Source organism: Mytilus edulis, chromosome 7, assembly GCF_963676685.1.
Source record: "Mytilus edulis chromosome 7, xbMytEdul2.2, whole genome shotgun sequence".
NCBI classification, from domain to species: Eukaryota; Metazoa; Mollusca; class Bivalvia; order Mytilida; family Mytilidae; genus Mytilus; species Mytilus edulis.
In genome coordinates, this window is record NC_092350.1 from 50,044,932 (window position 1) to 50,056,257 (window position 11,326).

An 11,326-nucleotide genomic window follows, 5' to 3' on the forward strand; every position below is an offset into this window, starting at 1 on the left:
TGTCAAATACATACTCAGAATTAGAAACAAGCACTGAATCTGACAATGAAGATATTGGTTCACCAATACATACATCATCACCAATCCAGAAAAATCAAACAAAATCAAAAACAAAAAAAGCAAGCTAAAAACAAATCACACAGCTAAAAACTCAGAACCACTAAGATTGCTTACAATACACTTTCAGTCAATAAAGAACAAAAAAACTGAAGTTGAACTCATCATTGACTCTTGTAAGCCCAGCATAATATTTGGTACTGAAACATGGCTCTCAGATTACACCTCTCCATACGAATACATCCCAACCTCCCAATACAACATCTATACAAAAAACAGAAAAGATGGCTATGGGGGAGTGTTACTAGCTATATCAAACCAGTTTACATCCACACAAATCACAAATACAGGTACCGATCAAGACCTCGATACAAATTGTGAAAATGTGTGGGCAATAATATCCTATGAAGGTAACAAATCACTTTACCTATGCACTTACTATCGACCCCATCAGATAAAGGAGAATCCTTAGAACAACTTGGTATCTCACTCAGTAGAGTTCTATGCAAGATAACAAACTCAAATATCTGGGTAAGTGGCGACTTCAACCTAGGCCACATAGACTGGAACACACCAGCAGTAATACCTAGTAAACCTGATGCATCACTACACCAACAACTCCTCGATATATTAAATGACAACAATTTAACACAGGTCATAAACAAGAACACCAGAAACGACACAACCCTAGACCTTTTGTGTATGACCAATCCATCATTTGTTAATAGAGTCGAAACATTACCACCAATCGGAGCAAGTGATCATGACATTGTCTACAGTGAAATAAACTTAACTCTGCCACAAAATAAACAACAGGCTCATACAGTAATTCACTACAAAAAGGCAAATTGGGAGCAAATAGAAAAAGATCTCACTGAAACATACAAAGAACTTAAACAAGATCAAGATAAATTAAATCTCGATGAACTTTGGAACACGTTCAAAACCAACATCCAAAAATCTATTACCAAGAATATTCCAACAAAAAGCATTGGTAACAAATCGAAACTACCTTGGGTAAATTACCAACTTAAAAAGCTAATCAACAAGAAAAACAAACTATACAAAAAGAAAAAGAAAAATCCCAAGTATAAAAAACAATACCAAGAAATCAAAAATGCTAAAAGTTGTGTAATCAACAATGGCAATTTGTCAAATTTTTTCAATCTTGAGAGAGGTTGCAGACAAGGTGACCATTCTCCCCTTATTTGTTTGTTATTGGTGTAGAGTTATTATCATTGAAACTTAAGTCAAACCCCAAAATTCACCGTATCCTCATTAATGAAAAACAAACACTTTTAAGTCAGTATGCAGATGATACTTTTCTAACTTTAGATGGTAGTGAGACATCACTACAAGAAAGCCTCAATTGTTTTGATTCTTTTTATATGTTATCTGGATTGAAAATGAACAAATCAAAGACAAGAGCTGTTTGGATTGGTAACAAAAAATATTCTGATAAAATATTGTGTCCTAATTACAATCTTATGTGGTCACACACAAACTTTAGACTTTTAGGAATAGATTTTTCGCTTGATTTAAAAAGTATTCTTGATATTAGTTTTAGAAAAAAAGATCAAAGAGGTTTCAGCTATACTAAAAAGCTGGCAACATAGAAAATTAACATTACTAGGTAAAATTACTGTAATTAAGACTCTGGCATTGCCAAGACTGATTCATTTGTTGACTGCCCTGCCAAATTTACCTCACTCACAATTTAATGAGCTGAGTGCTATGTTTTTTAATTTCATTTGGAATGGTAAGACAGATAGAGTAAAACGTAGTACTCTTATTGCAGATTTTTCACAGGGAGGATTAAATATGGTGCATTTGCAATCTTTCTGTACATATCTTAAATTATCTTGGGTAAAGAGATTTTTATCAAATTCAGAAGGTACTTGGCAGAATTTATTACTAGCAGAACTAAAACAGTTAGGTGGTGACAGAGTCTTTACATTACAAAAGGAGAAGATTAAAGAAATTTCTGAATGCGTAAAAAATCCATTTTGGAAAGACATATTTGAATGTCTACACATGGCAAAGCCTTATACAAAGTTATGTGTTTCAGAATTTTGTCATTGGATATTTTAAACTTAATACCACTATCTGAATACCCTGTTTATATGAAATGGAAATCATATGGTATACAGTTTGTAAGGGACATTGTAGATAGTCAAAGTAAATCACTACTAACATTCCAACAAGTAAGACAAAAACTTAATTTGGAAATTTTTTTGAGATACTATAGTTTATTATCTAACATTCCAAAATATATAAAAAAATACATCAAAGATTATTGTGATATGAACTTAGAAAATTTTGTTCCTTTTGATGCATTTTTTAAAAGGATCTTGGAAAATAAGAAGTTAAAATTTGTATACAGAGATCTTGTAGATAAAGTATGCATACTCCCATATGAGAAATTTTTAAAATGGGAGGATGTAACAAATTCAGAAATCTCAGAATGGTCTAAGTATTTTTCTCTTTTGAAAAGATGTTGTAGGAATACATATTTAAAGAACTTTCAATATAAAATATTACATAGAATTATACCTACCAATACATTTTTATATAGAATTAAGCAAAAGGAAACAAGTCTATGTACCTTCTGTAATGAGGAAGAGGAAACAATAGAACATTTATTTTATGATTGTAATGTTACATATAATTTTTGGTTGCCATTTTTACAGAAAATTAAATTATTTGATGAGCATTTCAGCATTAGCAAGATTGAAATTTTATTGGGATTTATTACTGAGAGTTTGTTTATAAATTTGTTAATAATTATAGCTAAAAACTACATCTTTAGATGTAAGTTAAGAAATATAGCTCCTAGTTTTATAGGACTTAAATTCAGAATAAAACAATACCAATCAAATGAATTTTATATTGCAAACAAAAATAATAGAGCAGCATCTTATGAAAGATTCTGGTCCCCACTACATACAATTTTTTCATGATTTATTATCATTTATAATTTAAATTATAATTTCTATAGTGAGCAGTGATATTTTGAATTTACTTTATATATAGACATGCAGGCATACTAATCAGTCTATGGAAGAAGCAATTCGATAAAAGCTTTTCTTATATCAACGAGCGATATTGTCTTATATCAACGAGTTGCATTGTGGGAAATTTCAGACGAATGTTAGCATTTGTACGAAGAAAGGCAGATTTCTCGGTATAAAGTAATGACTCTTTTCTTAAAACAGGGTGACATATAACACGACATACGTCTGGTGTATAATTTTCATGATTTATTTTATGTAATAACAAGTAAGGTGTATTTAAACGAGAAAATTGAATTATTGAATAAATGAAACATAAATGCACGATTTATCATTTGTAGATGTACACATTATATCAATATCATGTAGCAAATTCAGTGGAATGCAATTGAGATGAATTCAAATGTTTGCTACGCCAAAATCACCTATAAGTCAACGGTACTGCTATATTTTAAAATATCAATGCGATATTTGTCTTATATCATAGCGATGATTTTTTAATATCAAAAATTTATGAATGCGATACTTTTCTAATATTACTGCTATAGTTTTCTAATATAAAATTAATACGATGACACGTCACAATGCAGGTCAAGAAAAACTGCAAACATAATTCACAAACTTAGATCATGACTGGTTTAATGTTTTAGGATCAATATCACTAAAATTTCGTAACTGTAACAAAATTAACGCTTACATGAACTTATCATTTCAAAAATGTTTCTTGACTCTATTAAAAGTATCGCATTGTTTATTTATGTATATAAGAAAAACACAGCACTTCAAATTTTACACGGACATAAACTTTAGCTTCTAACTAACATCTCAATGTATATTTAGACTCAATTGCTGTTTATATTTGAACAATAAGTTTTAAAGTTAGTATTTTCTTAATTTTTCGTTGCCGAAAACAACATTTCCCGCATGGAATGTCTGCATATTTACAATTGATATTAGACAATATCGCTTTGTGATATAAGAAAAGTTTTTATCGATACGCTTCTTCCATAGACTGCTAATGGTAAGATTGCAGCGACTGTGTGTAAGTAGTGAGAGAAAATGTGAGTGAACAGCTATATTTTTTCTTTTCTTTAATAACTATATTCTTGTATTATGAATATAAATTTAAAAAACCAAAATGGATAGTCTTGTATATAACTTTCAATATTTACCCCAAAAACCATAGTCAGGTGGTGATTGTAGGGGTATTGTAAAATCCTGACTATTGAAAAACAAATAAAAGATAAAAAAAAAAAAAAAAAGCTCCAGAAAGAAATGAGAAACTCGTACTGGCAATACATAGAAAATATGATTTTCGATATTGAAATAAGAGAACCAGATCAATCATGCTTCAATAATGCACTTAAAAAACTGTACACCTACATTAAAAGCCAGAAAAACGAAAACACTGGCATAGCTCCTCTGCGAAGTGAAGGTACACTGCACTCAAGTCCATCTGAGAAAGCAAATATACTCAACAAACAATTTCAGTCTGCTTTTACATCTGAAGCAAACACTAACATTCCATACAAAAGTCCTAGTAAACACCCTATAATGGAACCCATTAGAATATCTAGAGATGGTGTTTACAAGCTAATCAAAAACATAAACCCAAATAAAGCAACTGGTCCTGGCACCATCGCAGGCAAAGTTCTAAAACAAAACATCGAAATATGTACAGATATCCTCACTTTAATATTTACAAGAACACTACAAACAGGCAAAGTACCATCTGACTGGAACCACGCAAATGTCACACCTGAATTTAAAAAGGGGGATAAACACAACCCAGGCAACTATAGGCCTATATCCTTAACATGCATAGCTTGCAAACTACTCGAACATATCTTTGCAAGCAATTAGCAGCATGATGAATCACTTAGAAACAAACAACACTCTTTATGAATTACAACATGGATTTAGGGCAAAACGATCATGTGAATCACAAGTCATCTCACTGATACATGAACTATTCCAGAACAACGACAAGAACATACAAACAGATCTTATAATCATGGATTTTGCTAAAGCATTCGACAAGGTACCACACAAAAGATTACTATACAAAATGAAATACTTTGGCATATCAGATCAAATCATTAACTGGGTAGAACCCTTTCTTTCAAACAGAACGCAAACAGTACTTTTAGAAAACATGTCATCTTCAAAAATACCAGTCTCATCAGGAGTCCCACAGGGTACATTGCTAGGACCAATACTATTTTAATTTACATAAATGACCTCACAGATTACATCCAACATAGCAAAAGCAGACTCTTTGCAGATGACAGTATAATCTACAGACAAATTAAAACTCAAAACGACTGCCTCAAGCTTCAAGAAGACATAGAAGCTGCCATACAATGGGAAAAAGATTGGCTTATGTCTTTCCACCCAGACAAGTGTAACATCATGAATATAACAACAAAAAGAAATCCCATCCAATTTTATTATAACATGTATGGACACATCTTAGAATCTGTAAAACATGCAAAATACTTAGGTATCACCATCTCAGCAGACCTAAATTGGAACACCCACATCCAACAAACCGCTGCAAAAGCAAACAAATCCTTAGGTTTCATCAGAAGAAACCTTAAAGTCCAATCACAAACAATTAAAGAAAGAGCGTACCAAACACTTATAAGACCAAAGTTAGAATACTGTTGTACTGTATGGGACCCATTTACTGATGAAAATATAAGATCACTAGAAAAGGTTCAGAGACGGGCAGCAAGGTACGTGTGCAATAGACATCACAACACAAGCAGTGTGTCTGAAATGCTTGACACCATGAAATGGCAAACCTTACAAGAACGCCGACTACGAACAAGGCTTATAATGTTCCACACAATTGTAAATGAAAATATAGCCATTCCATCGCATAATGTATTACAACAGAGTCAGTCCAATACAAGATCCACCAATAAAGAATCTTACAGACAAATCCAATGCAATAAAGACAGCTATAAATTTTCTATTTTCTGTCAAACCACCAAAGACTAGAACAAACTATCTGCTGAAATTACTTAAAACACTACTACAGAAAACTTCAAGGATGCACTCACACACGATGTGCTCCTTGATACTTACCCTCATCTGAAATAAACAGATACTCTTGTTTTTATCTTATACAAAAAAAATAAAAATAAAAAATGTAATATTTAAAACTAAATAAAAACAAATTGTATAAATTAAAAACAAAGAAAAATTGTAAAAATTGAAAAATACGAAAATATGTGACCAAAAACAACTTTGAACAAGAAATATTTTTTAATTTATGTTTAGACAAAAAATTATTCACATAAATTTACTTTAAAAACATTTACCAGGCATGCGCCGGAAAGTAAACATCAGTACGTTGATGGTTTTCTGTAACAAAAGAAGAAAGAAGAAGAAGAAATATCGTGCGTCTGTCGTACGACGATCACAGATGACCCGCGATTTGACAAAATTTCATGTCGTGGCGCTGCATAGATGTGTCGTGGGTTCGTTGTGACCAGGGCTTTAGAAGATAAAATCAAGTCTTTTCAAGACAGCATATATATAAGTACGTCTAAACCAGTGACAACTCTATGACAGATGTCATCCATCGAATCATTAGGAATGGTGATACAAGGCTGAAAACACATTATTTATATATACTTCGTCTAAATATCAGCCCAACAATGTTAGTTCTTCCTTGACTGGGATTCGAATTCATGCTACTGAGATATCGTGACACCAAATCGCCTTGCACTTTGGCCGACGCGATAGATATATACATATAGTTCGACTCTTTGAAATTCAAGAGTCTAGTATCCTAAATTAAGGTAAAGTATATGGCCTATATACGGGGCGCCGAATGGGACTCTTGTGGTTTTGTACAAAATTCAATTCTGTCATAACAAAATCATTTTTGTCTTACAAAACTATGTGCTTCAGACTTGTTTTGTGAGAACTTCAATTTTGTGGTGACAAAATTCATTTGTGTAGACAAAATTCATTTTTGTCATGACAAAAATTCATTTTTGTAGACAATATTCATATTTGTCATGACAAAAGTCAATTTTGTCTAAAAGGTATGCAAATATAAACATATTTGCATACAAAATTGACTTTTGTTACCTGATATGGAAATTAAATCACAAAAGTCAAATGTGTGAGGTAAGATTCAATTGTGTGAGACGAAATTGACTTTTGTGAGACAAAATTAACTTTTGTGAGACAAAATTAACTTTTGTGAGACAAAATTGACTTTTGTAAGACAAAATTCAATTTTGTCAATTTTGTTGAGACAAAAGTCAATTTTGTTAATTTTATTGAGACAAAAGTCAATTTTGTCAATTTTGTTGAGACAAAAATCATTTTTGTCAATTTTGTTGAGACAAAAGTCAATTTTGTTAATTTTGTTGAGACAAAAGTCAATTTTGTTGAGACAAAAGTCAATTTTGTCAATTTTGTTGAGACAAAAGTCAATTTTGTCAATTTTGTTGAGACAAAAGTGAATTTTGTGACTACAAAATTCATTTTTGTGACGACAAAATTCAATTTTGTAACAACAAAATTGTCTCTTAAGAGACAAAATTGACTTTCGTGAGACAAAATTGACTTTTAAGAGACAAAATTGACTTTCGTGAGACAAAATTGACTTTCGTGAGACAAAAATCAATTTTGTTGAGACGAAATTCAATTTTGTCAATTTTGTTGAGACAAAATTCAATTTTGTCAATTTTGTTGAGACAAAATTCAATTTTGTCTCACAAAAGTCAATTTTGTCAATTTTGTTGAGACAAAAGTCAATTTTGTCAATTTTTTTGAGACAAAAGTCAATTTTGTCAATTTTGTTGAGACAAAATTCAATTTTGTCAATTTTGTTGAGACAAAAGTCAATTTTGTCTCACAAAAGTCAATTTTGTCTCACAAAAGTCAATTTTGTCTCACAAAAGTCAATTTTGTGTAACAAAAGTCGATTTTGTATGCAAATTAGTTCACAGAAACCAAACTAAACTAATTTGAATACAAAATTGACTTTTGTCGCCCAATTTTTAAATTAGGTAACAAAAGTCAAGTCTGTGTAACAAAAATGAATTTTGTCATGACAAAAGTGAATTTTGTCCGCTGATAGATAATTTTGTATGACAAAATTTTAAATTTGTAGTATGATACAAATTTTGTTAAACTGAACTCATTTTTGTTGAACAAAAGTCACTTTTGTCCGTACAAAATTGAATTTTGAGTACAAAACCACAAGAGTCCCATTCGGCGCCCCGTACTATAAGCTTTAAAAAGATCTTACTTTACCGGCACACATAATCTAACTCTGGTTTACGATTGTATTCAATATATTCCTGACGCTTATTTATTGAAATGTAACAAAAATCTAACATAGTTTATATGTTATATATTGATTTTATTTCGTATTGTTGATCAAAACTTACAAAAAAAGTTATTATTCCTAGGGCTGCATTTCATATATTGCGCTCTCAGCAAGACGATTCGGTATGTTGTACTTTTGTCTTTGTGTAATTTTATGCTCCTGGATTAAATAAGAAAATAGCATGGAATTATTTTTTTGCAGTAATTGCGTGGTATGGAATAAAGGAATACGGAGATTTTGAATATGAGACACTTTTCAAGAAGACGTATTCAAGAACGAGGACGGTTAGCAACTATATGTCACAATAGAGCCGCCAACAATGAGCAAAACCAAACCGTATATAAGAGGGATAAATATACACCGAAATGTCATAATATTCAAACAATTTAAACGATAAAAAACAATGATCTGCTCTCTGCTAAAAAATAAGCGCGAGAAAAATATCGAAAACAGCAAAGAAAAAACAACCTCTGAATTACAGAATCCTGACTAAGGTCAGATATAATAAGTTCGATATGACGAGTTAAACATGTTTACGAGCACTCCGTGTATAAAAATATATAAAGCACTTTTTAAAAGTTGAACAAAAAGAACTCGGAATTACTATTGTCAATATATTCATGAACAACATCAAAATAATAACAACAAGAGGCTCTCAAGAGCCTGAATCGCTCACCTGAATTTTTTTGGTTTAATCTCTCATCAATGATTATTTTGGCTTTTCAATTTATTTAAATGTTCTTTGAATCGTCCTATTTTCTTCAAAAGCAAAAAAAAATCATTTTCTCCTATGTTCTATTTTAGCCATAGGAGCTATGTTTCTTGACATACAAGGAAATGAAATATAAAATTTATACTAGATACTCTGAAACTCTGAAACTCATTTAGCATAAGTTTTGCTGAAATTGATACAGCAGTTTCATAAGAGAAGATTTTTTAAAGTAAGTCAACATGGTGAACAAATTGTGAAAAAAGTCTTTAAAGGGCAATAACTCCTAAAGAGGTCAATTGACAATTTTGGTCAAATTGACTTATTTGTAGATCTTACTTTGCTGATCATATTTGCTGTTTACAGTTTATCTTTATCTATAATAATATTCAAGATAATGAATAAAAAATTGCAAAATTTCCTTAAAATTACCAATTAAGTGGCAGCAACCCAACAATTGGATGTTTGATTCATCTGAAAATTTCAGGGCTGATAGATATTGACCTAATGAACATTTTTACTCCATGTCAGATTTGCTCTTAATGCTTTCGTTTTTGAGATATAAGCCAAAAACTGCATTTGACCCCTATGTTCTATTTTAAGTAACGGCGGCCATGTTTTTTGACGGATCAAAAATCAAAGCACACACTTTGTGCAGGATAATCTAAGGAACAACCATGCTAAGTTTTAACCAAATCCATTCAGTAGTTTCAGAGGAGAAGATTTTTTAAAGTTAGCAAATATGATGAACAAATTGTGAAAAATTGTCATTAAAGGACAATAACCCCTTAAGGGGTCAATTGACAATTTTGGTCAAATTAACTTATTTGTAGATCTTACTTTGCTGATCTTTTTTGCTGTTTACAGTTTATCTTTATCTATAATAATATTCAAGATAATGACCAAAAACTGCAAAATTTCCTTAAAATTACCAATTAAGTGGCAGCAACCCAACAATGGTTTGTTTGATTCATCTGAAAATTTCAGGGCTGATAGATCTTGACCTAATGAACATTTTTACTCCATGTCAGATTTGCTCTAAATGCTTTCGTTTTTGAGATATAAGCCAAAAACTGCCCTTGACCCCTATGTTCTATTTTAAGTAACGGCGGCCATGTTTTTTGACGGATCAAAAATCAAAGCACACACTTTGTGCAGGATAATCTAAGGAACAATCATGCTAAGTTTTAACCAAATCCATTCAGTAGTTTCAGAGGAGAAGATTTTTTAAAGTTAGCAAATATGATGAACAAATTGTGAAAAATTGTCATTAAAGGACAATAACCCCTTAAGGGGTCAATTGACAATTTTGGTCATATTAACTTATTTGTAGATCTTACTTTGCTGATCTTTTTTGCTGTTTACAGTTTATCTTTATCTATAATAATATTCAAGATAATGACCAAAAACTGCAAAATTTCCTTAAAATTACCAATTAAGTGGCAGCAACCCAACAATGGTTTGTTTGATTCATCTGAAAATTTCAGGGCTGATAGATCTTGACCTAATGAACATTTTTACCCCATGTCAGATTTGCTCTAAATGCTTTCGTTTTTGAGATATAAGCCAAAAACTGCATTTGACCCCTATGTTCTATTTTAAGTAACGGCGGCCATGTTTTTTGACGTATCAAAAATTGAAGCGCACATTTTGTGCAGGATATACTAAGGAACAATCATGTTAAGTTTTAACCAAATCCATTCAGTAGTTTCAGAGGAGAAGATGTTTGAAAAATTGTTAACGACGACAGACGACGACGACGACGACGACGACGACGACGTCGACGACGACGGACGCCAAGTGATGAGAAAAGCTCACATGGCCTTTTAGGCCAGGTGAGCTAATAAAAACCAAATGAAGCAGATGTGGTATGAGTGTCAATAGGACAACTATCCATCCTTATAAAAGTAAACAATTATAGGTCAAAGTACGGTCTTCAACACGGAGCCTTGGCTCACACCGAACAGCAATATATACATGACCACCTAAATTACTAGTGTGAAACTATTCAAACAGGAAAAACGAACGGTCTTATCTATATAGAAAAACGAGAACCTTGAAACACTTATGAATCACATCAACAAACGACAACTACTGAACATCAGAATCCTGACTTTGGACAGGTGCAAACATTTGCAGCGGATTTAAACGTTTTAATGTTACCAAACCATTATAACAAAATCAAACATT

General features: G+C 31.6%; 1 protein-coding gene across 1 annotated transcript; it reads left to right on the forward strand.

Moving 5' to 3' along the window:
- The first annotated feature begins 5,525 nt into the window (after nucleotides 1–5,525).
- On the forward strand, nucleotides 5,526–6,074 carry LOC139483181 (uncharacterized protein B0403.1-like). The gene has a single exon (XM_071267217.1). The coding sequence runs from the start codon at nucleotides 5,526–5,528 to the stop codon at nucleotides 6,072–6,074; it is 549 nt and encodes a 182-aa protein (XP_071123318.1).
- The last annotated feature ends 5,252 nt before the right edge of the window (nucleotides 6,075–11,326 follow it).

What these genes read in the sequence shown, in the direction of transcription:
- LOC139483181 (XM_071267217.1), top strand. Translation starts at nt 5,526, where the DNA reads ATGTATGGACACATCTTAGAATCTGTAAAACATGCAAAATACTTAGGT.